The 27,956-nt window shown below is 51.9% G+C and overlaps 2 protein-coding genes and 1 long non-coding RNA gene across 3 annotated transcripts in view; 2 read left to right on the top strand and 1 right to left on the bottom strand.

The window, feature by feature from the left end:
- Positions 1 to 15,102, top strand: part of CACNA1D (calcium voltage-gated channel subunit alpha1 D) — a 320,553-nt gene extending 305,451 nt beyond the window's left edge. The window contains exons 40-46 of the mRNA XM_082849132.1: positions 2,590 to 2,706; positions 3,417 to 3,784; positions 5,688 to 5,837; positions 7,186 to 7,355; positions 10,108 to 10,229; positions 12,202 to 12,522; positions 12,996 to 15,102. Of these exons, the coding sequence (XP_082705258.1) occupies positions 2,590 to 2,706; positions 3,417 to 3,784; positions 5,688 to 5,837; positions 7,186 to 7,355; positions 10,108 to 10,229; positions 12,202 to 12,522; positions 12,996 to 13,289 (1,542 nt within the window). The 3' untranslated portion in view covers positions 13,290 to 15,102. The remainder of the gene's footprint in view (positions 1 to 2,589; positions 2,707 to 3,416; positions 3,785 to 5,687; positions 5,838 to 7,185; positions 7,356 to 10,107; positions 10,230 to 12,201; positions 12,523 to 12,995) is intronic.
- A 2,110-nt stretch (positions 15,103 to 17,212) lies between these two features.
- CHDH (choline dehydrogenase) overlaps positions 17,213 to 27,956 on the bottom strand; it is a 64,499-nt gene continuing 53,755 nt past the window's right edge. The window contains exons 6-8 of the mRNA XM_082848447.1: positions 20,911 to 21,053; positions 20,320 to 20,422; positions 17,213 to 19,560 (exon numbers count right to left, since the gene is read on the bottom strand). Of these exons, the coding sequence (XP_082704573.1) occupies positions 19,142 to 19,560; positions 20,320 to 20,422; positions 20,911 to 21,053 (665 nt within the window). The 3' untranslated portion in view covers positions 17,213 to 19,141. The remainder of the gene's footprint in view (positions 19,561 to 20,319; positions 20,423 to 20,910; positions 21,054 to 27,956) is intronic.
- Positions 19,574 to 26,635, top strand: LOC309967689. The gene is made up of 5 exons (XR_014326526.1): positions 19,574 to 19,877; positions 20,824 to 20,913; positions 21,034 to 21,102; positions 21,805 to 22,104; positions 24,955 to 26,635. It is a non-coding gene; the product is annotated as an uncharacterized lncRNA (long non-coding RNA).

Raw genomic sequence — 27,956 nt, 5'->3', positions numbered from 1 at the left:
CGCCTCTCAATTTCCTCCATGATTTATGTTGCAAACAAATTCTCTGTCCTGTGTGTTTGTTCACTGCTCTCTCCTAATCTTGTGCATCATTGAAGACATGCTGGAGACAGTTTTTGGTTTTATTATGCAATTATGTCATATGTGTATTTCAGTGAAATGTCAACCCGTCAACAGAGGATGATGTTAAAAATTATCCAAATAAATAGTTTTCTATTTCTTCTAATCAGACCTAGTCCAGTCAGTTGAATGACAGTGAACAGGATTATCTGTTGTTATTTAAACAGTTTTCCTGGCCCACACTGCCTTGGGGCATGGATTAAGGTACATAATTTACCTGGGGATGCTGACTCGGTGCTTTGTCACCTGTGTGTGTGTTGTGGCGACGGAAGCGGGTGTCTCAAACCTGGTCTCTTGCTTGGGAGCCTCAGATATGTAACAGCGCTTTCTTTCCAGTGATCCAAAATCAGATGGTGAAACTCTGGCTTCGTTTATCTTCCCTTGATAACTGTGCCCTACAGAACACTGCCTGGATGAATTGCGGGCTGTTCAGTACGACTGGGCTCAACCTTGCTGCCCAGGCCTGCAGCTCTGCTGTGCAAGAGCTTTTCATCCACTTGGCATGAGAGTTGCCTTCCTGATGTTTCCCTGAGAATGGTGTGGGTCTGCCTCTAAGACAGATGATTTCCCAGGCTCAGATGTGCCGGAAGCGGGGTCCTGAGAGAGGAAAAGAGTGAGCGTGTGTGTGTGTGTGTGTGTGTGTGTGTGTGTGTGTATGCGTGTACATGTGTGTGCTTGTAGGTGTACATGTGTGCACGTCTGAGTGCGTGTGTCTGCTGCCTGTGATCAGAGGGACAGGTGAGTGAGAGGCAGCCTCACTGCCCACACCACAAACTGTTCTGGCTTTGGCCCTGGGACACGTGTGTCCTTCCCCTGCGAGACCACAGCCTTCTTAGCCGGGAACCTTAAGGCTTTGACTCCAGGCAGCTCGTTCACCCCCACGGTTCATAAAATGGAAAGGTCTGGGGCTCCTGTATGCAAAGAACGGTTCAAACCAGACGCAGCCTGGTGTGCGATCTTCAAAAGGATCCTCTCGTAGGCTGAGGGCTGTTACGAACGAAGCCATTTTCACGAGAGCCTCTTGGGCGGTTCCATATGACTGCAGAAGACCGGTCTGAGCGTCCCCACACTCGTGGGCTCGGTCCTGCCGGATCTGGCAAGATGGGGGCCACCCTCCCCTCCTCCCCTCCCCCCCACCCCCTCCACTGCCGGGCGTGTCTCAAACGTGGTCATCACGCTTTGTCTGTGCCCTGTACCACCCGCTGCCGGGGCTTGTGGAGGAAGGACAGGGAAGTGGTCCCCCCCCTCACACTGGGGGGTGTTAGCTGCAGATGGAGACCCGCACAGCCAGGGCCTCAGATGTTCTCCACACCTTTAGTGGCTACTGAGGTGCAGACAGACGGCCGGCAGGTGAGGGGGTACCACCTGGGTACAGGACGGGTGACCTTAGGCCGGGGACAGGGAGGGAATGCCTCTTTCCGATGCCAGTCTTTTTGTGTCCAAGGATAGAGTAACTGTACTCTCCCTATTAGCGTGCCATTTTTCTTCCAATTGTTGGTCAAAACATAATTTTCTTAGAGCCAGCAACCACCCCTCCCCCATAGGTAGTCCATAAGCATCTCGAATATTTCCCTAGAGAAATTGAAGTACAATGGGAGGGCTTCTCCCAGGCCCTGTCCCACTGGAACCCGGGGCCCAGGGTGAGGAAGGCCAGCCGTGAGGGCCTCGGGGAAGTGCAGAACGTCCGTGAGGGGCCTAAGGGGTCACCTGGCAGGTCTGGCGCCGCCTCCAGAGGCTGGAGCCCCTTTCAGTGTGTTGTGGTCTTCAAGAGGATGACCCAACCATTGGTGAGTTCTCCACCTGAGCACAGGCTGCAGGCCCAGGTGCCAACAGATGGCCATGGAGCCTGGCCCTGCATGGCAGCCCAGGTCTGTGCGTGTCTGTCCATCGCGTTCTGGTCCTGAGTGTGCTGGTGGCTGCAGTGTGTTGTGTCCTGCCCTCGTTCCCATGGCTTTGAAGCAGAACCAGTGGCCCAGTTGGCTGCCTGGTCTGCTGGCCCTCTGGCACCTGCACTAGGCTTCTCATCCTGGACACAGCCAGCGAGCGCTTGCCACCCTCCCTGTAAAACAGCCGCGCCGTGCTCCTCGCCCCGTCCGAGGCTCCGGGAGATGGCGCTCTGCAGGCCATCCTTCTGTAGACGGTCATTTAGACATGGGCCTGGGCTCTTGGCCATGGCAGACCCTAGTACTAGTAAGCAAGCACTGTTCCCTGCGAGTGGCGGTACTTGAAAAGGCGGTCACTGGCCTCAAGCATCCCAGCCCAGGACCATCTTGAACTCCTGACCACACCCTCCATCCCTGAGGCTGCAGGGACACCATCAGTTACATTCAAACAAGTGGTCAGTTCCCTGGACTGTCCTTTGGAGAAACCTTCCCCTCCCACAACTGAATCAGGCAGGAGCAAAGCCAGGACCCAGGCTGGGCCCAGGCCACCCGTGTTGTCTAACCTGTTTTGCCATTTTCATTGATCTAGGCGGGATTAAGGACACTGCACGACATTGGGCCAGAAATCCGGCGTGCTATCTCATGTGATTTGCAAGATGACGAGCCGGAGGAAACAAAAGGCGAAGAAGAAGAAGATGTGTTCAAAGTAATTATTCCACGCCTAGCTACACACTGGCCACTTGGAAATAGCGGGGCAGGAGTCCAGTTGGGGCAGTTAACGATCTGCCAAAGAGCCTGGAGGATGCACACCAGCCCCAGGGCCTAGAGGGGCTTGTGGACCGTGCCCTCCCCCCTGCAGACCCTCCCCGTTCAGCAGCACCCCTCCTAGGGCCAGGCCTGCTCCTTCCCAGAGCCTGCTCCTCTGCCCCACACTGGCCACTTCGGAGGAGCTCGGTCATGACCACTGGCCGGCGTGGATGAGCATCCTGGGTCCTCCTAGCAGCCGCTGGCCCTTCCCACCCCTCCTTCCCCGGGCCGGCTCTTTGATCTGCCAGCGGGCCCTCCACTTCCCAGCCCCCGGCCCAGAGACCTGCCTGCCGCCCAGCCTCGGCCACTGGGGCTGCCGACAGCCCTGCTGGGCGAAAGTCAGCTCACCTTGGAGCAACCGGAAGAGTGCACTTGAATGACAGCCAAGCGCTTGCTCCCCAGCTCAGGAATCGGTAACCTTCCTCATTTCAGGGGGACCGGCTGGCACACACAGTCACCCTGGTCACTGAGACACTCAGACTGTTTCACAGGGATTCTTTGGAGCTTACCTAGAATTTGTTTTTCATGTAGAAAAGAAATTACCTAACATAGCTAGCCTGCATCAAATATTTGTTAAATTACCTGGTGTTGTCTCCCATTATTTTGCAGAGAAATGGTGCCCTGCTTGGAAACCATGTCAATCATGTTAATAGTGATAGGAGAGATTCCCTTCAGCAGACCAATACCACCCACCGTCCCCTGCATGTCCAAAGGCCTTCAATTCCACCTGCAAGTGATACTGAGAAACCGCTGTTTCCTCCAGCAGGAAATTCGGTGTGTCATAACCATCATAACCATAATTCCATAGGAAAGCAAGTTCCCAGCTCAACAAATGCCAATCTCAATAATGCCAATATGTCCAAAGCTGCCCCTGGAAAACGGCCCAGCATTGGGAACCTTGAGCATGTGTCTGAAAATGGGCATCATTCCTTCCACAAGCATGGCCGTGAGCCTCAAAGAAGGTCCAGTATGAAAAGGTAACGTTTAAGATGTGTTTGCACCTGGTAATGTAGTGTCAGCTCAAGGCAGGTTTTTTTCTCCCATCTCTGGCACAGGTGGGAGGCTCCCTGCGGGCATTGGTGTTAGGACCTGTGAGTGCCTCCAGGTCACAGCTTCTTCAGGAACTGGCCATGTGATGAACCCAAAGGATAAAGGGCCACCTGCCACCCTGCATCCTGCTCTACGCGATGCCCCTTAACACAGGAGCAGCTGCAAACTCTACCTTCCCCGACTGTACCACATAATTCGGGACTGGCAGACTTTTCCTGTAAAGGGCCTGAGAGTAGATATTTTAGGGTTGGAGCCTCATACAGTCTCTGTTGTAGCTAGTCACCTCTGTTATCGTGGCAAGAGGCCAGCCATAAAGCATATGTAAGCGTACAGGTGCAGCTGTGTCCCGATAAACCTTTATTTGTGGACACTGAAATGTGAACTTCATGCGCTCACATGCGATGAAATATTTTTCTTCCTTTGATTTTGCTTCAGTCCTTTAAAAGAATAAAAACTCTTTGTAGCTTGTGGGCCATGCAAAAACAGGTGACGGCCTGTATTCGGCCCATGAACCATAGTTTGCCGACCCCTGCTCTAGGGAGTAGCTTGATATATTTGCTCTTTAAATTTTGCTAGAAATATTTAACTTTTATCTTCTCCCTCCCTCCCGTGTTATGCCTTTCCTGGATAGAACGCGCTATTATGAAACTTACATTAGGTATGTGCTCATTGCCTGTATTTATGTGTTAAATACTGTGTGTTCTAAGTGGGACCAGATGGCCTCTCTGAGTGCTGGGAGATGAGAAAGGCCTGGGAGCCAGCTAGCCTAGTGCAGGGCGTTACAGCCCAGGGCTGTGGACGCAGAGCTTTCAGATCCATATCTGCACAGACTGTGTTAACCATCCAAGGACCTAAGTTCACATGCAGCGCGCCCACAGCTATAGCCCCGCAGGCCTCAGGGCAGTGCTGGGAGAGCCCCCGGCCTGTGGAGCTGGGCAGTCGTGCTGCTGTCCGGGGTCAGGCCTCTTGTGGAGGCTTTGTAAAAGCGTGACCCCCCACCTCCTGAAGTCCAGGAGCCAGGCCTTCTCCTTTGTCTCCTGGGCAGCCCCCTACCCACGGGCAGTATACCCTGCTCCCTGTTTGTTGAACCCAGTTGGACTGTGGGCGGGACGGTCATGGCGTTGGGGACAGGGAGGACAGATGTCCTGGTTTAATGATCTCAAGTTAGAAGTTACTTGAGCTGGAGGAGGGTGGGAGAGAGTGAAGAGCTTGGAGGAAGCACAGTCCTCTGTTTGGAGAGCAGGGATGCCACAGAGCCTGGCCGGCTTCCCTGAGGGCCGAGGCCAGGACATCTGGGTTTCAGGGAGACATCACGACAGTCCTGGGGCAGGGCTGTCTTTGAAAACGTGGTGGACGTTGTCCGGGAGAGTCTCCCTCCCCTGGGATCCTGTACTCAAAAATCCTGTCACCTTTCCTGGGTCAGATGCTCCAGGCTCTGAGGGCACCTTGGGCCGGGGTAAGGAGGCCCAGGGATCCGAGCAGGTGGCCTGGGAGCCCATCACTGCAGGTCTCTAGGTCCATTTTCTTGCTCTACTCCCAAACTACATCTACTCGTTTGGTTCTCAGGCCTCTGGGGGTAGTGGTGTGGCACTAGCATCGTCAAGGCACTAAGGGAGAAACCCCTTCCTGGTACGTGCGTGCGCACACACATAGACACACGCACACAGCACCGTTGCCAGAGGCATTAACGATCCAGCCCCACTTGAGGCAGGAGCACCCAGGGAGACGCCAGAGCAGCTCGGGCAGGGCTGCCGTGGCCACCGCCGAGGCACCGCCGGAGGAGCGGTCTGCCGCCCGCCCAGCCGCTCAGGCCCTCTCTCCCAACTGCAGGGCTGACTCAGGAGACGAGCAGTTCCCAACTATTTGCCGGGAAGACCCAGAGATACACGGCTACTTCAGGGACCCCTGCTGCTTGGGGGAACAGGAGTACTTCAGCAGTGAGGAGTGCTACGAGGACGACAGCTCGCCCACCGGGAGCAGGTGAGGGCTCTGTGGCTCGGGACGACCTGAGGAGGCCTTGCTGTCTCCTGGCCCTGGGGCTGCGCCTGCCCACGAAGCCACGGGCCACCTGCTGCTGCCCTTGGGACTGTCCTGGGAAGCAGAGTGGGAGCACAGCCTCCAGGCCACAGGAGAAGTCAGGGCAGGAGAAGTAGGACTGGAGAGAGGCAGAGCGGAGGCTGTTTTTTCAGGCCTGTTGACTTATTTCCCCCAGGGGCCCACCCGTGAGGCTTTAGTATTGGCTCTAGAAATGAGAGCCTTTGCTGAACGCTGAGCGCTCTGGGCTGGGAGTTCTCGCCGTGTAGCGGCTCGCCAGCCCAGAGCTTGGTCGGTCTTAATGGACAGCACTCCCGTCAGGAGGCCTCTCCTAGAGGTGAGGGGACAGGAGGCCAGAGTGGCACCTCTCTAGGCTCCTGTCCTGAAGAAGGCAGGTATGAGGTTAAAGTGGACGCTTTGCTTTAGGACAGGTAGCAGGCAGTGCAAGGGGACAAAGGCCACCTCCCACCCTCTTCTCTGTAACCTGCATCCCACTGGGACCGGTGGCCCATTGAAGTGGACGTGGTTCTGCGGTGAGGTCACTTCTGGCGTCTGAGATGTTGTTACACATCAGCCTCGTCTCTCAGGCCAGCCGCAGCCGGGCCTCCCTCACGCCGCTCTGCGCCACGGCCTTCCGCAGGCCTCCCTGGATGCCTGACTTGCAGCCACTGGTTCTGAGCCAGCTGCGTTCCGACTTTCCGTCTTCAGGGCCTTTGCTCACACCACAACCACCCCTTGGATGCCCTTTCCCCACCTGTGCGCACCTAATCCCACCTTCCCTTCAAGGGCCTGCTCCTCCTCTGACTGGCATTGAAATGCCGCCCCCACCCCTGCCCCGAGAACCCACGGAGCCCCACCCTGAGCCCCTCTCTCCCAGCGCCCACCTTCGCCAGCCTGCGTTAGAATTCCACGGGCATGAGGTATTCGCTAAGCTCCCTGACCGCACTTCACGCATCTCCGTGTCCCAGGCGCCCCGCTCAGCACCTGGCCGAGGGCAGACCCTCGGGAAGAAGCGAGCGGGTGATAGTCAAGCTTGCAGGGCATCGGCAGTCCACATCTGACCGGGGCCTGAGGCTGCCCCAGGGAGGGAAAACACCAGCACCTCACTCATCGCAGGTCTGCCGTCCTGAACCTTCCTGTGGCAGCCCTTGCCCTCCCACTAGAATTTTCCGTGGAGCTGAGGGCTGCCTTGTTCTCCTGTGTCCAAGGCGGTGGGGAGAGGACTGTGACGTGGGCTTGTTAATTAGGCTCTCATGTGTCCCTTGCTCTCCCTTCTGGCCTTTTCGATCACCAGGCAGAGCTACAGCTGTGGCTACTATACCCGATACCCAGGCAGCAGCTTGGACTTCGAGCGGCCTCGAGGCTACCATCACCCCCAAAGCTTCTCGGAGGATGACGACTCACCTGTTTGCTATGATTCCCGGAGGTCTCCAAGGAGACGCCTGCTCCCTCCCACCCCAACATGTGAGGCCAGATTTTTTGTTTGGGAGCAAGGCTCACAGCGAACAGTGTGCCTCTCCCCCTGCCCCAGCCCGGGGGTGGTGACGGACGTGGTCCTGCCATGGTGGGGGCCTCCAGTCCTCGAGACCAGCCCCCTAGTTGGAGATGCTGTTGGCTTTCTTTCTCATCTGTGTGCCACGTGGTAGGGCTTAAAGCGCTTCCAGCTGAGAACAGAGAGAGACAGTGTGAGGCCCCACAGTTGCACGGTATGTCGCACCTGATGAGGGGTTTCTGTGCGCCTCATCACTGCCTTTGAGCTTGGGATCTGCCCTGACAGGTAGGCAAGACATGCACCGTGGTGTTGATAAGCCCGCTCCCTAGATGGGGCCGTGACCCCTTAGAGGGCGGAGGATGGGCCCACGCACAGAGTGGACTTGAGCCCAGGCCTCTGCCCAAGGCCCACGCCTCTGAGGAGCACCTGGGGGTTCCTGGTATCCATCCTTCCTCCTCTCCCCCACCTTTGCCTTGGTCCGCCAGTGCTCTCTGCTCATGGTAGGTTGTGGCCTTGGTGGTGACCTCTAGGGTAGGCACCTCATCCTGGGGCCAAGGAATCCCGTCCTGCAGAGAAGGGGCAGGGGCTGGCTGCTCCCTGACCTGGTTTTCGTGGGCAGCTGGCATCAATGGTGCCACCAGGAGATCTGGGTCACCCCCAGTGAGGAACTTGAGCCGGGGAAGGAAACAGAGCAGTGGCCCCTGCCAGTTCCTGGCTGGGTAGTTTGATTTTGGACACGTGGACATCTTGATGCTGGTTAAAGAATGTCCACTTCTGGCGTTCCTGAAGAATGAGGCATATTTTGGGGTAGGACTCTAATCAGTAACCAAAAATAACCAAGACACAGCGGCTCTGAGTCTGCCATCTAGTGCACAGTAACAAGTGCAGTTGGGTGGTGCCCGGGTCCTCTCTCTCTCCAGCTGTCATAGCCCTGCTGGGAAGTGTAATCAGACCCATTTCCATGGTTAATATTTAATTTCACAGCCCCAAGCAGAAGCTGCTAAACAGAGCAGCTCAGGGGTCCATCAGTACCAGGTGACGCACATGCAGGCGAGGCTGGACAGAGGCCCCTGGCCCTGTGAGTTCCACTGCCCTCCTGTGACCCCCCTTTCTCCCTTTGGTGGCCATGATAATCACCATTCGTGGGCACCGCCTCTGTGAATCAAGGACCCTGAGCGGGCAAGAGTGGCTGCCCTCTTTATTTTTAAGGGTGAATAAATTAAACGCATCTTATTTGCTTTGCTGCCCATCCATTCAGACCTCAGGCAGGGAGACCATGGAGCCCCTGTGTTCTCAGCCACCGCGGGATTACTTCCCCCATTAGAGACGGTGGTGCAGAGCAAAAGAGAGGATCCACTTTCAAAACTGAAAGGTGCTACCTGAATGACAGCAGGGGTAGTTTTCCTTTCCTGGCTCCATCCCCTGGCACCACCATCTGACCCTAGGAGGGTCCGAGAGGTGGTGCTGACCAGGGAGGCCCGTCCTCCTCTTAGAACACTTAAGTTCGGTCCCGCGCGGCGCGTGGAGGGAAGGCTGTCTGATGCGGATGGCAGGTGCCTGTGTCCCATGTTGGCAACTGGACGAGGAGGCCCAGCAGGCCCCACGGTGTGCGTCGGGCCCGCGAAACAGGGCTCGTTGTCTGTCTGGTCCCTCCCTGGTGGGCAGTGGCCGGCAAGGGCTCGGTCTGGCCTCCGTGTGCTTTTGGAGCCTGGCCCCCAGAGAACGGGCTCTGCGGCTTCGTGTGCAGTGCCAGGATGCCGGGGGCCTCCCCACGCAGGTCCCTGCAGTTTTCCAGTGCAGGAATTAGGGGAGTGTGGAGTGTTGCCGGGGCATAAGAAATGCCCCGTGAGCTTAGAAAGCAGAGTTCAAGAAAGGACTGTTGAGGTGACCCAGCGCTGCCTCGCAGGCCACCAGGAAGGCTGCCGAGGCAGCTCCCCGGCGGCAGCGCCTGAGGGGAGGTGTCCTGGGGAGGCCTCTGGCCTGCGCTCGGGGCCCAGAATTCACACTGATCTCGCGGGCCTGGTGCCCCGCGAAGCCACAAGTTCTGGGTCATCTTGTCATCACTCGACCTGTTTGTAAGCCTCTATTCAAAGTGGCTGTTAACAGGGCAGCCAACCGCATTTTTTAAAGTTCAAGGTATCCTTTCTTGTTTGTTCTGTCTTCAGGGCTAGGGAAGCTGGGTCTTTCCCCACAAAAGGATCTGCTTATTACCTGGTTGAGCTATCAGGGCAGGTAGCAAACAGAATTGTAAACATAACACAGGAGCACCGGCAGGATGCTCCAGCCCCCAGAGACACTCAGGATGTCTGGAAGGTGAGAACGGGGCAGTCAGCAAGCGTCTCTGGGATTCTAGAATGACGTCGTGTACTTGACCCGGAATGCTGTGTCCCCACCACGTGCAGGGACAGGGGCCTAGGGTCAGAACAGCCACCCTCTGGCTGCTTCTAGCTCCTCCCCCTGAGAACAGGTGTGGCAGGGAGGAGAAATTGACTTGCTCTTTTGAAAACATCCCTTAGCCGGGCTGCTTCTTCCTCCCTCCCAAAGTTCTGAGACACCGCCCGCCCCCCCGCCCCGCCCCGCCCCGGTGCCCAATGCTTTTTCTTGGGTGCCTTGCTTGCTTCCTCCTGGGCCCCCTGCTGAATGTCCAGGGGGCTGCCCTGACCCCAGAGCCCCGGGGCCCTGACTGCTGGTTTCACAGCTGCACGGTGTGCTTTAACTTCTCAGCCCCCCGGAGATCCTCCTTCAACTTCGAGTGCCTGCGCCGGCACAGCAGCCAGGAGGAGTTCCTGCCATCCCCCGCCTTCCCCCACCGCACGGCCCTGCCTCTGCACCTGATGCAGCAACAGGTGAGCCGGCACACCTGGCCCTGCCCCCAGGGCCGATGGGCACCCTGTCCCCCTTGGCTGCCAGCCCTGGAGGGAAGGGGGACCCTTCACAAACACTCTGGTTCAGTCCTGTGACCACCTCGCCAAATAGAAACTATCATGAACCCTGTCCTACGGACAAGCAAGCACCACAGAGGGAAGGTGACATCCCTGAGCTCACACAGGAGCTGAGCGGCCGAGCTGGCATTTGAGTCCCAGGCTGCCAGCTTCCAGAGCCGGGCTCTCAGCCTAGCTGCACACACCCTTCCTCGGCACTGAAGGCAGGGCCTGGGACAAGCCACACTGCACGGAGTGGCGGCCGCTTGACTGACCCTGAACAATCGGTGCTGCCCTTGGCTCTGAGAGCTTGTCCCGTCATTTACGGAGCCCTCTGGGGGCCAGGCCCTGGGGTCACGAGGGTGTGTGAGCCTCCGACCTGCCTGCGAGGGGGGTGTAGTCCAGGGAGACCGGCCCGTCAGGGCGGCTGGACAGGAGGGACCCCAGAGCCTGGAGGGCCTGTGGGGCTTTGCCTCCAGGACAAGGATATGGTACTTTGTCTTCCTGAAAAGAGCACATCAGAGCTGCTGCTGCTGCTGCTGCTGCTGCTGCTGCTGCTGCTGCTGTGTGTGTGTGTGTGTGTGTGTGTGTGTGTGTGTGTGTGTGTGTGTGTGTGTGTGTGTGTGTGTGTGTGTGTGTGTGTGTGTGTGTGTGTGTGTGTGTGTCAGGTGGGAGCACACACGGTATGGTATGCTTCTTACCCTGAGCGTCCATTTCAGAGTCTCTGTTCAGGTCTGCCAACCTTTTGCCTTTCTGTCTTCCTTTTTTAAAAAAAAATTATTTATTTGGCTGTGCTGGGTCATAGTTGCAGCATGCAGGATCTTAGTTGCGGCAGGCGGGATCTAGTTCCCTGACCAGGGATCGAACCCAGGCGCCCTGCGTTTGGAACGCAGAGTCTTAACCACTGGACCACCAACGAAGTCTGCTGCCTTCCATTTTTTATGTTAAGTTTTGTGTGCTGCTTTGTCGTGGATGGAGGACAAACCTCTGGAGGGCCCTGGCCATCACATGCCACACACCGAGTAGGCATGGAGGTCTTTGTGGGCTTGTGCGTGACAGTGCCCTGTCCCCTGCTGCCCCGCCCTGCCTCCCCCAGGTGGTCCTGGCTTCCGACTTGGCCACAGGCCTGTGCTGTTCATAAACCCAGCCTCACCGTCCCCCTCTGCAGAGTGGGATGCCAGGGCAGACCTGCCATGGCGTCTCTGGAGGTGGAAGAAGCAGGCTTGTGCCTACCTGGTGCTTCTGAGCAGAGTGCTGGCCGCGGGATGAGTTGCCCTAAAGAGAACCAGCCTGTTTCCCTACGAGCGCTGGACGCAGTCAGCTTGCCCTGAATGCACTTCCCTATTCAAACCCGGAGTGAACCGGGTGGCATGTTCATACCCCACAGCTTGTGCGTCTTCCCTGTTTCTTCATGCTTCTAAGCAATTTCACCAACAACTGATTCCTACCTGGGAAGAGTCACAGGAAATATATTATGCATTTGGGGGAAAAGAAAACATGGTCTGCTAGAAAGCCAAGTTTTTACGGCCAATTCATTGAATTACTCAGTGTGCTGTGTCCTTCTGAAGCCCCTGTAAAATAGCGCCTCCAGCCTGGTCTGGTTTTTTTTGTTGTTGTTTTGTTTTTGCGGTACGCGGGCCTCTCGCTGTTGTGGCCTCTCCCGTTGCGGAGCACAGGCTCCGGACGCGCAGGCTCAGTGGCCATGGCTCACGGGCCCAGCCGCTCTGCGGCACGTGGGATCCTCCCGGACCGGGGCACGAACCCAGGTCCCCTGCATCGGCAGGCAGACTCTCAACCACTGCGCCACCCGGGAAGCCCCAGCCTGGTCTGTTTTGAGGGGGCCCGAGGCCGGGACCTCTGAGGACCTCTGGTCTCCCCACTTCCTCTTTCTCCTCAGATCATGGCAGTCGCCGGCCTAGATTCCAGTAAAGCCCAGAAGTACTCGCCGAGCCACTCCACCAGGTCGTGGGCCACCCCGCCAGCGACCCCGTCGTACAGGGACTGGACGCCGTGCTACACCCCACTGATCCAGGTCGAGCGGTCGGAGGCCCCGGACCAGGTCAATGGCAGCCTACCGTCCCTGCACCGCAGCTCGTGGTACACGGACGAGCCCGGCGTCTCCTATCGGACGTTCACACCAGCCAGCCTGACTGTCCCCAGCAGCTTCCACAGCAAAAACAGCGACAAGCAGAGGAGCGCAGACAGCTTGGTGGAGGCGGTGAGTGTGGCCACGGAGTCTGCATGGGAGGGCGGAACTGGGGAGAACCGCGCGCAACAGGAACGGGTGGTGGTTCTGAGGGCAGGTGGGCTCCGGAGCCCGGATGCCTGGCTTCTGAACCTGGACACCGCCCACTTCTTAGCAGCCAGGATGGTACTTAAAGCATGAATATAAAAACAGCACCCCTGCCGGTTTCATCAGCTAGCTGTACCTAGGATTGTGTGTGCTGTTCCTGCAAACACGACTAGCTTACACTGAGACATCTGTCCCCGGTGGGTTGCACTCTTGTTGGGCCACGTGCAGCGTTTGAGGTCCTTCAGATCTTCAAAGCCATTCACCTTCCCTCTTAGTTACCACGTATGGGGGCTAGCAGACATGATTGGCCGAGTCCCCAGAGCACATCATACAGTCACTGCTTGAGGTGCTTTTTCTGTCCTTTTGCATTCGTGCCACCGATCCTCTTTCCTGTACAGGTTCTGATATCCGAAGGCTTAGGACGGTATGCGAGGGACCCAAAATTCGTGTCAGCGACGAAACACGAAATCGCCGATGCCTGTGACCTAACCATCGACGAGATGGAGAGTGCAGCCAGCAACCTGCTGAACGGGAACGTGCATCCCCGGGCCAACGGGGACGTGGGGCCCGTCTCACGCCGGCAGGACTACGAGCTCCAGGACTTCGGGCCCGGCTACAGCGACGAGGAGCCAGACCTCGGGAGGGATGAGGAGGACCTGGCGGATGAAATGATTTGCATCACCACCCTGTAGCCCCCAGGGAGCGGCCGACTGGCTCTGGCCTCAGGTGGGGCGCCGGAGGGCCAGGGGAAAAGTGCCTCGTAGTTAGGAAAATGTAGGCACCAGTGTGGAGTCCCTATTCAATTTAGACTTTTGTACAAGTGATGTCATGCCTCAAGGAAGCCATAAATCTGGTAGGGGACAGCCGCACCCACACACTCAGCCCCAGCTGTGGGCAAGGGCAGGTCCAGCCCTCCTGGAGAGGACCAGCGAGGAGGGCGGACAAGCCCTGCCCGCTTGTCCAGAGCGCTGGCCCGCCACCCGCGGGCATGAGGGGAAGGTTTAAAGGTGATGACGATCACCTTACCTATGTCATTACCTCAGCCATCGGTCTAGCATATCAGACGTTCACTGGGCCCAGCGTGTCCATTTTTAAACCTTTTCCCCCCAAAACACACTGCTTCCTGATTCCTGTTCGGCTCTTCTGAAATACAGTGTGTAAGTCAGGACCTACCTACCAGCCGTCATCCTGAGAGGGGAACGGGACCCTGTAAACGGGGTTTTCTGTGACGTGACGCCAGTTTACAGGAGAGAGCATCAATCACTCTGACGGTTGGTTTCTGACTGTCAGGCAAAGGGCAACTGTAAACTGGAATAATAATGCACTCGCAACCAGGTAAACTTAGATACGCTAGTTTGTTTAAAAATTCTAGATTTACTGTACATGACTTGTAATATACTATAATTTGTATTTGTAAAGAGATGGTCTATATTTTGTAATTACTGTACCGTATTTGAAATGCAGCAATATCCACGGGTCCTAATAATTGTAGCTCCCCACTCAAATCTAGAAACTATGAGTATTTTTACTCGGGCTACACAGAAGTAGAAGAAATAGAGCCAATTCTCATCTATCCAGTGCAAATCCTTTGGGGGTAAAATTTTAAGTTCAAAAGAACTTGGCACTACAGAGATTTTTCTAAACTATTTTGAGTCACTATAAATCTGTCTTTACACAAGAGGTACCAGATGACTATTTGCAGTCTTTTTTGGGGCAGGGGTTCTATGATTTGATGTTGCACCTTCTGATCCGCCATGGGTTGCAGCTGTCTTTTGTTTTGCTTTAGTAACTCTCCGATGAGCACACTGCAGCCTAGGTCGAGCTGGTTACTCTGACCCGGTGGCATTCATAGTTGTGGTTTTCTCAGCTGCCCCCACAGGACATTTCCGGCGCAGAAATAATCGCACAGGTGAATGAAGTCCTTCTGCTGTTGTCCCCTGGGGACCGGTAAGGCTGCTTGTCTTAGGAAAGAAATAAGGAGTGCTGGGGACAGAGGGGGCAAAGGATGATCTATAGGACTAGACGTCGGGCTCTGTACAAATCGTTATTGTTGCCTTTTTACAAAACATTGCTGTGCTGTGTGTTCTCTTTGAGGGCTTTTATATGCAACTGAATGAGGGCTGACGTTTTCATTAGAACGCACTCACACTCCAATTGTACTTCTCGATGAAAACCCACGTTTGGATCATTAGACCCATCAAGGCTTCCTTTTCTGTTCACAGAATTATGCCGACTTTGTCAAGTTACCTTGGCAGGGATTCCCTGCAGTCAAGAAGACTGGTAGCGATCTTGGGTTCAAAGTTTTTAAATATTACGTAACCTGTTCGTGTTTTTTTTTGTTTTTTTTTTTTTTTGTAAATAACACTTTGTTATGAAGACCTTACAAACCTCTTCTTAAGACATTCTTACTCCAGATCCAGGCAAAAACACTTCAAGGTTTGTAAATGACTATTTCCTGACGTAAATTCTTTTTTATTAAAATGCAAAATGATCTTCAGAATAAAACTGTGTTAATAATTTTATTGTACTTGGGAGCCCTCCTCGCAAAGAGCTGGTGTTGGCCAGTGAGCGCTTCGGGGGGGGGGGGGGGGGCAGGTGCTCTGTGAGGGCACTTCTGCAATTATGTAGATGTTTTTCTCATCCTCTTGGCGCCTTCTCCTTTTTCCTTATCCTCATGCCGATGGTAACCTAAGTCCAGCCGCAGAGAGCACTGTTTCTCCTAAAGGGCTAACCCACTATCACCGTCATCTCAGACTCTGTCTCTCCACCGAGCATTGGTCTTTCTTACCGTGTGGCCTGGCTTACCGTCATCAGTCCAAAACTGCCGTAACAGGACCGAGTTTTCTGGTATAGTCGGTGATCTTTTCTAGGCGGCACTTAACCGGCATTTTTACAGGCTGCACCACTCCTAATATCTGTCTGCATTAAGCCTGCTTCGACTGCTCATCTAACATTAAGTTTTTCTTTGGAAGAAAACTTTGAAGTTGTAGGGCATGGTTTTTTTTCTTTCAGGAATCTTTTAAGATTAAACGTCTCTCCTTTTTAGTTCCCCTCCCACTCCCTAAAAAAAAGTCATTTTGTTGTGTCCCCAGGAATAGTACATTTAGTTGCTTTCATCTTGCGTTTTCCATAATATCACGGAACAGAAATGTCAGCAAGAACCTCGTTAAAATGGTCTCTGTGATTTCCATCCAGACGACCGGGCCACGCAGCACCTCCCAGCCTGATTCTGAGATGTTTCAGAATCAGCCAGTGGCTGGGAAGGGTGGGTTGTGACGGCCCCAGAAGCTTCTCCAGTGCAGGATGGGCTTAACCTGCCTGATGAACCCACTTTACGGCTGATGCCACGCTTGTGAGAGAAACCAGAGCAGTTTATTCTGTGGTGTTTATGTTTTGCAGTCCTAAGTGTCTTTGCCCATTGCCTGTTTTCCTGCAAAGGTTTTTACTGTTAGGCTGGGCGGTCAGTTTGTCCTGAAAGCTGGTCAGCATCACACACAGAGTTCTAACTCCTTTACTAGCCTCCCCGACTCAAAGACAGACTTCAGCTATGGCCTTCATTTGTTGAAAAGAAGTTTTTCCTTCTCTAAAATGAAATTCCTTCTCTACTGGGGACCTAGTGGGGCAGGCGAGGAAGAGGAGCAGGCCTGGGGCCCTTGCTTCTAACCAGAGAACGAGAGCCAGAATGGCTGGGAGGGCGCCCTGTGGGGACGGTGGCAGGAGATGCGATGGGAGGCTGGGTCTCAAGATGGGGGCCAGCGGAGAAGGGCGTGTGTTTTTTCTGGTTTTTAGGAGAAAGGCACCTAGGCATTTGATCTGATGGTAAGTCGTGCTGTGGAAATCTGAAATGACCTTTGGGCGGAGGAACACGGTTTGGCTGGAGAGAAGACTCTATTTGAATCTGTGGAAGTGGCTCCTGCAGCCTGCACAAGGGCCGCACGAGGCCGGACGTTAAGGCGCCAGAGTCCCACCTCCGGGACCTGCCCTTTCCTGGTCACCTGCGGGCAGGCTGCTCCTCTAGCTGTGTGTTCTGGCTCTTACTCTACCAGGAAGAACCCTCTGCTCATGCAGCAGCTTAAACACTGGCTTCTTCAGAGGGGTCAGTGTTCTGACCACTAGGCACATTTGCAGCTTTCTGTTAGGCTGTTTCAACCACTTCTGGAAATGTACGTTTTTCCTTTTGGGGAATACTGCAGGCTTTTTGCTAAGGGACTTAAACGACGTCTTCCTGGTTCTTCAGGAGGCTGAGCGCCGGCCGGTCTCCATGCCCCTCGGGCTGCCAGACTATGGCTCATCCTCCCCAATTCCAGTTCGCACTTTCCTCCCCTCTCTGGCTTCCTTGGCCAACAGCCCTCTCTTTCTGAGGTCGGAGCTTTCTTTGTGGTGGTGGACCCTTCGGGTTAGGACACGGGCCACTGGCTCCACCCTGCCCACGTGGCCACAGCAATCAGCTGTCAGGGCTCGAGGGAGGAACCGCCTCAGATCAGAATATTCTGTCCTGGGTCTGAACTCCAATAGCAGTTTTCTGCTGGGTCCTGGATATACGCGACACTCACGCTCTCCTCCTTTGAAACGTGTGTGTGTGTGTGTGTGTGTGTTTGGGGCAGTGTCAATGTGATCGCATGGAACGAGGCCCCGTAGCAAGGGCGGGAGAGGGGCCTGGGTGCCATCCACCGTACAGGCTCCCCTTACACACTTCGCTTTGCCCATCGACACACGCACACTAGCGCATCAGCCACTGTCTCAGAGGCCGAGGGCACCACATACGCAGAGGTGACCGAATAAATGGCCACGTCACCTGCCATACCGGCGCCAGAGGAGGTCAGCGCAGTCACACTCAGGCCTGGGACCTCCCCGCACACCTGACGTGTCACTTCGTGGCCCTCAGAGCAGGGGGCTGGCACCTGCACTCCTACTGTTCCTTCGCCCCCGCAGGCAGCTCCAAGACCCAGAGGAGGCCTGTGGGCAGGTGGGGACCTCTCTAGGAGAAAGACATCTCTTGGCAGATGGAGAATTTTCCTTCTTGACCCTCTGTTGGAACCGAAAATAAAGCAAGATACAGGTAAGACGAAACAAGGTTTGCTTAAGGAGTTTTAAAGGAAGGATGGTGTGATGGCTTTTTCTTTCCACCCTTCTGGAAATCTTTCTCAGAAACGTTAAGTTGCAGCTGTTGGGCCTCCAAGGCACCTCAATCCACTGTGATCCAGGGTGAAGCCAGGAATGTTCCATTTTCCTCCCCTCCTGATTCTGGGTCCAGCACGACAGGTTTCCATATAGTACTTCCATTCTTTCTCGCCATAGACAGTGGCTTTTGGATATCGTCAGAAAAATCAATCCAAAATGCATTCAAGTTTTCATTACCTTGTAGAGACAGGCTGGATAATGACAGTCTCAGTTCAAAGATAAGTTTCGGGATTGCATTATTGAATTATAAGAAGTTTAAAGATCAGAGAGCTGTCTTAAATGTTACTTTGTATCTGTTTCCCCCGCCCCCACCCCCGCCCTGCAAACTCAAATCTTTGCCAATTTATTTTTCTTTCACTCAACTGCGTTTTTTTTTTTTTTTTTTACAGGATCAGGATCATAGTTTTACTTGACTGCTTTTTCCGTCAGTCTGGCTCCCGCCTGGTCTGTTGCTGTGGACGTCTGGAGAATGTGAATGAGCCGGCCGTGGCCACTGCTGAGCCCTCCATCTCCCCAGGCTTTGCACGGAGCGGGCCAGGGATGCAGGTTTGCTCTGGGTTTCTAGGTTTCCTGGCAACAGGAAAATCTTTAAAAATGCTAAACCCTGAAACCCATGGTAGTGAAAAGGCCCTGTAGACGCCTGAGTCCTGGAAAAAGTCCCAGAATTCCTCTCATCGGGCTGATGGTGTTAATAAGAACCAGAGCATCAGAGAGGTGGGCTGCAAGCCCCTCAGAGGGACCCAACTGAGCACCAGTTCCTGCCTCACTCTGGGACTGAAATCAGGAAGCGGCAGAGAAAGGAGAAGCCTGTTTCTCCCAGCAGGCAGCTTTCCCTCTGGACACTGGACGCTTGTGCACACACCCCAGCTGAGCTCCACGCTCCCTAACTCCTGTGGGACCCTCGGCCTCCGCTGCAGCTTTCAGCCTGAGGGGGAGGATGCCCCGGCCTCTGTGCAAGCACCCTGCTCTTGGACGGGCTTGCCTCCAGAGGGAGAGAACCTGGGAGAGAACCACTTTCCTCAAGTCCTATCAGGACCCAGGAACACAGCAGGACCCGGGGTTGGAGAGCACCGCAGAACACAAGACAAGGACCTGGCCAGAGTTACCCGTTCTCCACCGGCCTCCCGTCCCCTTTGCTGTCCTACCAGGAGGCAGGGAGGAGGGGCCCCAGCCAGAACGCCGGCCTTCCCCAGAGGGCCCCCAGGGACATGCTGGGAAGAAAGAACCCGATTCACTGACCAATACTGGTTTCATTTCTTAAATTATCCAATTCTTGGCCATCAAGTTGTAACATTCTAGAGAGAGCCAGGAGAGCACACTTGGCGCCAAGGGCTGTGCTGAGCCTTCTTACTCAGGGACGGCCTCAGCGCTGGGTGGCCAAGGTCCTGGGCCTGTAGACAGGGACAGCCTCGTCCCAGAGAGCTGGCCGCCCCTTGATGATGTCGGCCGCCTTCTCTGCGATCATGATGGTGGGGGCGTTGAGGTTGCCGCTGACCACGCTGGGCATGATGGAGGCGTCGACCACCCTGAGGTTTTCCACCCCGAGGACCCTGGTCTGCGGGTCCACCACTGCCATGGGGTCGGAGGGCTGGCCCATCTTGCAGGTGCACGATGGGTGGTAGGCGCTGTCTGCCTTTGCCCGCACAAAGGCGTCTATCTCCTTATCCGACTGGACGTGGCTTCCTGGCTGGAGCTCCTTCCCCCGGAACGGCGCCAGAGCTTTCTGTGCAAAAATTTCTCTGGTCAGCCTCACACACCGACGGAAGTCATCGATGTCCGTTTCTGTCGAGGAGAAGAAACAGGTTACATGCCGCCTCTTACCATGCTGGCCTCGCTGGAAGATCCGCCACTGGGAGGGGCTCAAGGAGCTGCCCGAGGGGACACGGTTCAGGGACACGGAGGTCCAAGCCACCAGGTTGCCTGTCACCTACCCATCAGCAGTTACAGTGCAACCGAGCGGAGTCCCACGAAGCCCAAACAGACGGCATCCTAGACGGACACAGCTTGCCCCGGAGGCCCTACGTTTAAGTCAATCGGAGACCTGAATTTTCTTATCTATAAGATAGAGATAAGACCACACGCCCTGCCTCTGCCACAGCGTGAGTATCACTGGGCAAAGGCTGCCCGTGGGGCCGTGCGGTTTTGCTGGGCATAAAGGGGCAGGCCCAGGCGTGTAATTTGCTTTTAGAAGACACTCACAGGAACAGTAAGAAAAAGGTTCTGTGAGCTATCTACACACAGCCAGCTCTCCTTGCGTCTCTTGGTAGATTGTTCTGGAAGCTGCAAATCCTGCCTACTGTGTAAAATGGCGTGTCAGGGTTACTTCAAGTGACCGAGGGCACTACATAGCACCACGTGCATGTTTACAGCCCGGGATAATGGGGTGGAGGGAGGACAGAATGTGACGTGTGTCTCAAAAATGGGGTCCAGGGGTGAGATTCAGGGACAAATATGAACCCCATAAAGGCACTCATTCATGCAGTCAGTCCATCAACGAGCCAACAAGCCCAGGTCTGGGAGAGACAAAGGTAGCTGAATTACCTGTTGACAGGTAGTTGGGTTGGATCACAGGGTGGTCATGGGGGTTGGCACTTCTCAGTTTGAGCCAGCCCACGCTCGTGCCCCGCATGGTCCCCACATGCACCTGGAAGAGCCCAGAGAGGGGGTGACCCCTGTTAAGCCCCCAGCTTAGTCATTTAGAGAGGCCCCGGGTTTCCTGTGGTCCCTGGGACCCAACACCCAGAGTCAATTAAGAGCAGATACATTTTAAAATCTACCTGCATCTTACCAACCCCACCCCCAACACACACAAAAGGCATCAAAACCACCTCAGTCCCCCTCTCCTGCTTCCTGGCTTTATACCTGATGCCTCATGTTCAGGGGCTGGCGGTCCCTGGGCAGAGCCGGCTTCATTGTCCATTTCTGGTACTCAGGACCCGGTGCAGCTGCCCCGAGCTGGGTGCGGGTGCGGGTGTGGCCTTGCTGTGCACCACGCAGTCTGCTTCACTCTACCTCTGGCTCCCCACCCCCCTTCCCTCCCCTCAGACGCTCCGGGCAGCTGGAGAGCAGGGCACCGCCTTCTGGGCCGCCCACCCTGGAGGCCCTGCTGCGGTGGGGAGACGACCTGCTCACCTGGTAAGCCTCCTGCTGTGGGGGGACCCGCCCATGGTCGATCACCTGGGAAGGGAGGAAGTGGAACTGGATGTCCGGGTGGGGGACCCCAGGCTGGCTCCGGATGAACCCACCTGTTTCCAGATGGGCCGTGGCTCCATCCCCTGAGGATCAGAAGACGATGAGGCAGAGGAGCAAGTCCAAGTGTGGCAGGTGGGCCAGCCTCCTCTCTCCTGGGCACTTCCTCCTCCTCTTCCTGGCCTGTAGTCTAGTGCCTGGACCCAAGTCCTCGACTCTGTCCTCCTTCCCCGAGGTGGGCTCACCCAGCGCCAGGGCTTTCGATATCAGCTCCATGCCAAGGGGCTTCAGCTTTGCCCCGTCCCCTGACTCCACCCCTGCCAACTGGACTGTGGGACCTGATGTCCTATGGGCATATCCCAAACCTACTGCAGCCCACCCTTCACACACAGGCCGTGATCCAGGTCAAGGCCCCCTTCCATCCAACCTCCCACTGTTGCAGGAAGGGGAACCCCTCCCTTCCAGGGCCCGAGAGTGGGCTCTTCTCTAACGCTCGGAAATGAACTGTCCGAGGAGGCACACGTGCTGACAAAGCAAAAGACTTTATTGGGAAGGGGCGCCCGGGCAGAGAGCAGGAGGGTAAGGGAACCCAGGAGAACTGCTCTGCCACGTGGCTCACAGTCTCAGGTTTTATGGTGATGGGGTTAGTTTCCAGGTTGTCTCTGGCCAAGCATCTTGCTTGGCCCATTGTCTGACTCAGGGTCCTTCCTGGTGGCGTGCGCATCTCTCAGCCAAGATGGATCCCAGTGCAAAGGATTCTGGGAGGCTGGTCATCTCTGCCCTCTTTTGGCTCCTCCCAATGCTGGTTTTCACCAGCAGCACCATGTTCTTTTTCAGGACCTCCTGTTGTGAGACACCTCAGGCAAGAGGCTATCATCGTGCCTGGCCAAGGCGAGTGGTTTTGGTTAATGGTTCCCTAACAACTCGAGAGCCCACTCTCGGGCCCTGGAAGGGGTCTCCCTTCCTGCAACGGCTGGCGACTCTGGTGGAATCTCTTCTTTACCACGACTGACATGCTGACTGCTCAGGCACCAGCTCACCTACCGACGGACCAGACCCAGAGGCCACCACTGGGACACTCTTGTCTCTGATCTCCTCCTGACGCAGATGACTGACTGGCCAGAGTGCCCCGCCCAGGTAAGGAACAAGAGACGTCGCTGACGTCTTCGCCCTTCCCTCTCCCCTCCCTCTTCTCCACCCCTCCTATCCCACCGTCCTTTCTTCTGGATGCAGGAGTCTGGTTGAAGGGCTTCAGTTATCTGAGCGCCAGAGCCTGATCACCTCCGGTGGGCAGAGAACTTGAATTATCTGGTATCTGGTTTCTGGTAGGGCCGAGTTCCTGTCCTCCCTTGCTGGAAGCCCAGAGAAAAGTCCCGTAACGCCTGGGCGTCTGCAGGTGGCAGGAGATGTCCGTAAGGCCACCCCTTTTGTCCCCCCACCCTCCTTCCCCTCTTCTTTCAAACTGCCCTCCTTTCCTCCCTTTGAAATCTCTGAAGACCTGAGATATTTCCATTGACTCTGTTCGTCAGTACTTGGATCTGAAGTTCTCTGTCTCTGTAGGAGGTTTTCTGAGAGACTGCAACCTTGTATTTAAGGGAGTGTCTGATCAGGACAGCCGTGCCTGTGTGTGTTTCATACTCTGTGTTCTGTGTTGCGATTTGTGATGGCCATTCTGCCTTATGAAATGGGAAATTCTGGTTCTGTTCCACTGCAGAGCCCTCTTGGGAGAATTCTGTCTGACTGGAAAGATTTTAGCTATGAGCCTATGACTAAGAAAAAGATGATATTCTATTATAACACTGGGTGGCCAGAATATTCTTTAGACTCCAGAGAAAACTGGTTTAGGTGAAACTCTTGAAAATTCCAAACTGGTTCTTTTTGCATATACAGTTAGAAAAGGGAAGCTTGATAAAACGTCTTTTCAGAATTCTGACCCTGAGGGAACAACTCCTTCTGAGAGAACTTGCTTTTCTCGCCCTGTGCCGTGAGACCAGGGCTCTGAGGATCACTTATCTGATCTAGATCATCTCTAATTCCTGAGATTGAGGGGGAAAAAAAAATGTGGAAGGAAAGCTTTCTAAATTTTACTTATTCCAACCATTATTTATAAACTAGTGAGTTTTATAATACCTGATTCATAACTAAGTTTAGAAAATGAAGCTTTGAGATCTCTGGTTGTGTTTGTCTATATATCTGTGTGCGTTATATATATGTCCTTACCTTTGGATGTTATTACCACAACTAATTTTTTAGTGAGCTCTATTTAATTGGCTTAAGGGAAATTTAGCACTTACATAAATTTTCAAAAATACAGAAGGTAACTGGCCAGAATTAATTTCAGGTTCGTGTAAACTGGGAAATACTCAGTATTTAATATCTGGTATTAAACTTAGTTTAAGTTTGTTAATTTAAATAGACATGTCTTTGTCATCAACATTAAGTATAATACCTTTACTGTACCTAGGTTTAATAGAAGTCAAATAAGATCTTCTTATATCTGTTGTAAATCTGTCAGCAAGGAACAGAACTTGGTGTGATGAAATTTTTTAAGGGAATTAAAATACAAGTGAGATCAGAGCTTTTGGGTGAACTTTTTAGGAATAATTATATTTTAGGAATGTCTACGTGAGAATAATCTCTCCAGATACTTGGAAATACACTTGAAATTTAGAGTTGTTCTAAATTAAGTGATGGAAGTTATTGAATAGCTAGGTGGTTCCCAAATAAAATAAGATACTGAGACATCAATTACTAAACAGAGAAACTAAATGTATTTAGGACTATTAATGAACATGTTTGGTGCCACCCTGAGATGTTCTCTATAAGAAAGCAAATGTTTTTAGAAATTTTCACTAGTATTTATGTTGACCAGTCTACAGAATGCTAATGTAAAAGTTCATAACTGCTGGGACTTCCCTGGTGGTGCAGTGGTTAGGATGCCACGTTCCCAATGCAGGAGGTCCGGGTTCGATCCCTGATCAGGGAACTAGATCCCACACGCATGCGGCAACTAAGAGTTCACATGCCACAACTAAGGAGCCCGCCTGCTACAACCAAGACCCAATGCAACCAAAAAAAAAAGTTCATAATTGCTTACCTCTTAGTTTTCACTAGAAATTAAGGTTTTTAAGAGTTGAGGGCTCTAATTTAAACATGTAATTAAAGCTAATAGAAATAATAAAGGAAGCATTTCGGTGTACGGCAGGAAAGCAGGATGTGTGTTTGCAGTGAAGAAGGTATGAGAATGGAATTGCATTTTATTAAAGGAAAAGAAAGTGAGTCTGTCTTAGAGCTGGTTGTTTCTCAATGGAGAAGAGAATGGGGGGCAGACTAATATGGATACAGAAAGTGATGGAGGGTTTGTGGATGGTCAGGATTGGCTAGGTGTAGAGTACAGTTAGTTAAGTGAATTTTGTTATTAAAAGCAGGCTGGCACAAGACTGGATCTGGTTTTCTCTCTTTAGTAAGAGGACAGAGTTTCCTTGGAATGCTGCTTTTGGTAACAGATTGTGTGAGTTTCCGTGCCTTTAAGTGATCTGTATTTGCTTTTGAGCTCTCTTGTAACTTTGGTTAAGAAATAAGCATTATCTCACGATGACCTATGATCTTATTTGACCAAGTGTTTTGAGACCTTTTGACAAACTTCCCAAATACCAAATTTTAATTAAAGTTCTTTTGACCTCCAGCTAACTGGGGGACACTTTAGAGGGTCTCCGAGGCATTTCAGAGAGAAATATTTAACTAGTAGTATTTGGTATGTTAAATTACATGGAGAGCATTATCACACTAGGGATAAACCTACTTAGAATATACTGTATGGATAAATAGTATTAATATACACATTCTAGAAATCATATAAAGTTTCTGAAATTTGGATATGTCCTGGTATTGTTATAATATTAGTTATCTTACAATGTTGTACGTGACAGAAACTTGGTTAAGCTTCTTTGTTAACCTTGCCTTTTTAAGACTTTTTGTCGTTCACAGGCAGTTAAACTGATGCTTTGCAAAACTGCTTCAGCTTCAAGATTCACAGAAAGGGCTTTAGACAAGTACAGGTTTCTGATAACTTTTAAATCATACTACTAAACTAGGTAAGACTTTTTTTTTTTTTTTTTGAGTAGCTATTTTATTTCTGTCTTTTATTTATTTGTTTATTTATTTATTTAATTTTATTTTATTTTTGGCTGCACTGCGAGGCATGTGGGATCTTAGTTCCCCGACCAGGGGTGGAACCCTTGGCGTCTGAACCACTGGACCGCAGGGGAAATCCCAGGTAAGATATTTTTAACAGTCTAATGGAAACTGTTAACAAAAAGGATTAGTTACATAGGATTGAGTAAACTGATGAACGTGGTTATAATTTTTATGCTTTCTGTCTGAAACATTACTAGCTTTTAATCTGTGTTTTCCAGATATAAAGAAACCCCCTCAAACTAATTATGACTTGTAGCAATTTGGTAAATTGTACCTTTGTAAGCAGAATTGAAACACTTCTCTTTTCTTTCTACCTGATCCCTCCAGAGACTGCAAACTCTTAGGTTCCCAGCAGCTGTGTAAGATAAATTAGTAAAGCCACCTCCTAACAGGTGCAGGAATCTCAAGTTATTTTGTAGACCTCAAAAAGGGAGGGATTCACCTAAATCTATAAGGCAAAATCTGTGACAGGCCCTTGGCGTGGCTTTCCTGGCCTTGGGAGACCTTTTATCAAACTTAATTTGCAGACAAATTAATCTTGATTTGGAGATATCTGATAAAAATGAGGGTAATTTTAGGGAGAAAGAGACATTTCAGTGGATATCAAATTCTAATTCTGTTTATTGAGGTCTGTATTCACTAAGACTCACCTCTCAGATAGTTCCTTGCTGTTATGCTATGTTGTTGCAAAGTTCAATTGAATTATTAAAAGGACACTCTAAATTTGTTTCTGAAGCTTAACTCAGTAATCTATCTTTGGATTAAGATCAGATGCTCCATGATCTGCAACCAGAAGGTTAACGCCAGGCTATGGTCATTTAAATTTAAAGGCTCCCTTATGTTGGGGAAATTAAACTGTACTAGGGATAACCAACCTAGTAACACTAGGAAATTGGGCTGGCTGCCTTGTGGACAATGCCAATATATAATGTCCCTTCAAGATAAGAATTGGTACACAACAGACTAAGTCAGATGAACTGGGATATACTGGGCTGCACCTAATGGAAGTTCTTGACTTAAATTTTTACATATGACCTTACTAATACTGCTAGCTGTATTATTTTTTATATTGCCTGTTTTACAAAATTGTTGTTTCTTGCATTACCAAATGTGTGACTGAGCCTCTGATAAAATGATGATATATAGTTACATATGAGATCAATGACTGTTGTAGTGTAACTCTAGATATGGCAAGAAGCATATCAGCATCGTCCCTCCTAGACTTAATCTAACTAGAAAGTATTTTACCAAAAACTACCTCCCTCATTCAAATAACATTTTCTACACTAGTATCAGACCAAAAAGGCCTAATCAAACTATATTTTCTCTCATTCCTCTTTACCCTCACCCTAAGCATAGTTCTATTTAATTACCATGAGTAACCTCTATAATAACTACAACACCAAGAGGCAATGAGCAACCAGTGGGTTACTAATCAAGCACCATAACTACCCAACGCCACATTTCCTACAGCCTCTTCACTAAAAACTCCAGAGTCACCTGTATTATAAATCACTCAATCCTCTAGCCTGTTAAACTTGAAATACAATCTCCACTTCCTCATCTTTTAAAACATAAAATACCATTGAAAATTATATTATCAACCCTGAAAGAAATATACCTAAAACAGTCTTCTTAGAAACTCAAACCTCAGGATACTGCTCAGTAGCTATAGCTGTCGTATAACCAAACGCTACCAACATCCCCCCTAAATAAATCAAAAATACTATTAAACCCAAAAATGAGCCACCAAAATTCACAATCCCACAACCAACACCACCACCCACAATCAACCCAAGTCCACCATAAAATAAGCAGAGGTTTTGAGGAAAACCCCACCAAACTAAGTACAAAAATAGTACTTAAAATAAATACAGTGTATGTTATCATTATGCTTACATGGCCAATGACGTGAAAAATCATCGTTGTTATTCAACTATAAGAACACTAATGACCAACATCCGAAAATCACACCCATTAATAAAAATGATTAACAGTGCATTTATTGATCTTCCAGCCCCATCAAACATTTCATCATGATGAGATCTCGGTTCCATTTGTTTAGTATTACAAATCTTAACAGGCTTATTCCTAGCAATACATTACACATCAGACATAATAACGCTTTCTCATCAGTAACACATACCTGCCGCGATGTAAACCATGGGTGAGTTATCCGATACCTACATGCAGATGGAGCATCCCTATTTTTTATTTGCCTGTTTAGTCACATAGGACGAGGCTTCTATTATGGATCCTATACCGTTTTAGAAACATGAAACACTGGAATCACCTTATTATTTACAGTCATAGCCACAGTATTTATAGGCTATGTCTTACCTTGAGAACAAATATTCTGAGGGGCAACAGTTATTACTCATCTCCTCTCAGCAATTCCATATATCGGCACAAGCCTTGTCAAATGAATCTGAGGTGGCTTTTCAGTAGATAAAGCAATCTTACACGCTTCTCTGCTTTCCATTTTATTCTCCCATTCATGATTGCAGCACTAACAGCTGTCCCCTTACTATTCCTTCACGAAACAGGATCTAATAGCCCCACAGGAATCTCATCTGACATAACAAAATTCCATTTCACCCCTACGATACAATCCAAGACATCTAGGTGCCTCATTAGTACTTCTGGTACTAATAATGTTAGTGGTATTGTCACCCGATTTATTAAGAGACCCTGATAACTACACACCCCAGCAAACCCTCTCAAAACACCACCCACATCAAGCCAGACTGGCACCTCCTATTTGCATCTGCAGTCCTGCGATCAATCCCCAT

This window comes from Leucopleurus acutus (genome assembly GCF_964270905.1).
Source record: "Leucopleurus acutus genome assembly, chromosome: 10".
Lineage (NCBI taxonomy): Eukaryota > Metazoa > Chordata > Mammalia > Artiodactyla > Delphinidae > Leucopleurus > Leucopleurus acutus.
The sequence above is the reverse complement of the archived record's forward strand: the minus strand, read 5'-3'. Positions and strand labels throughout refer to the sequence as shown.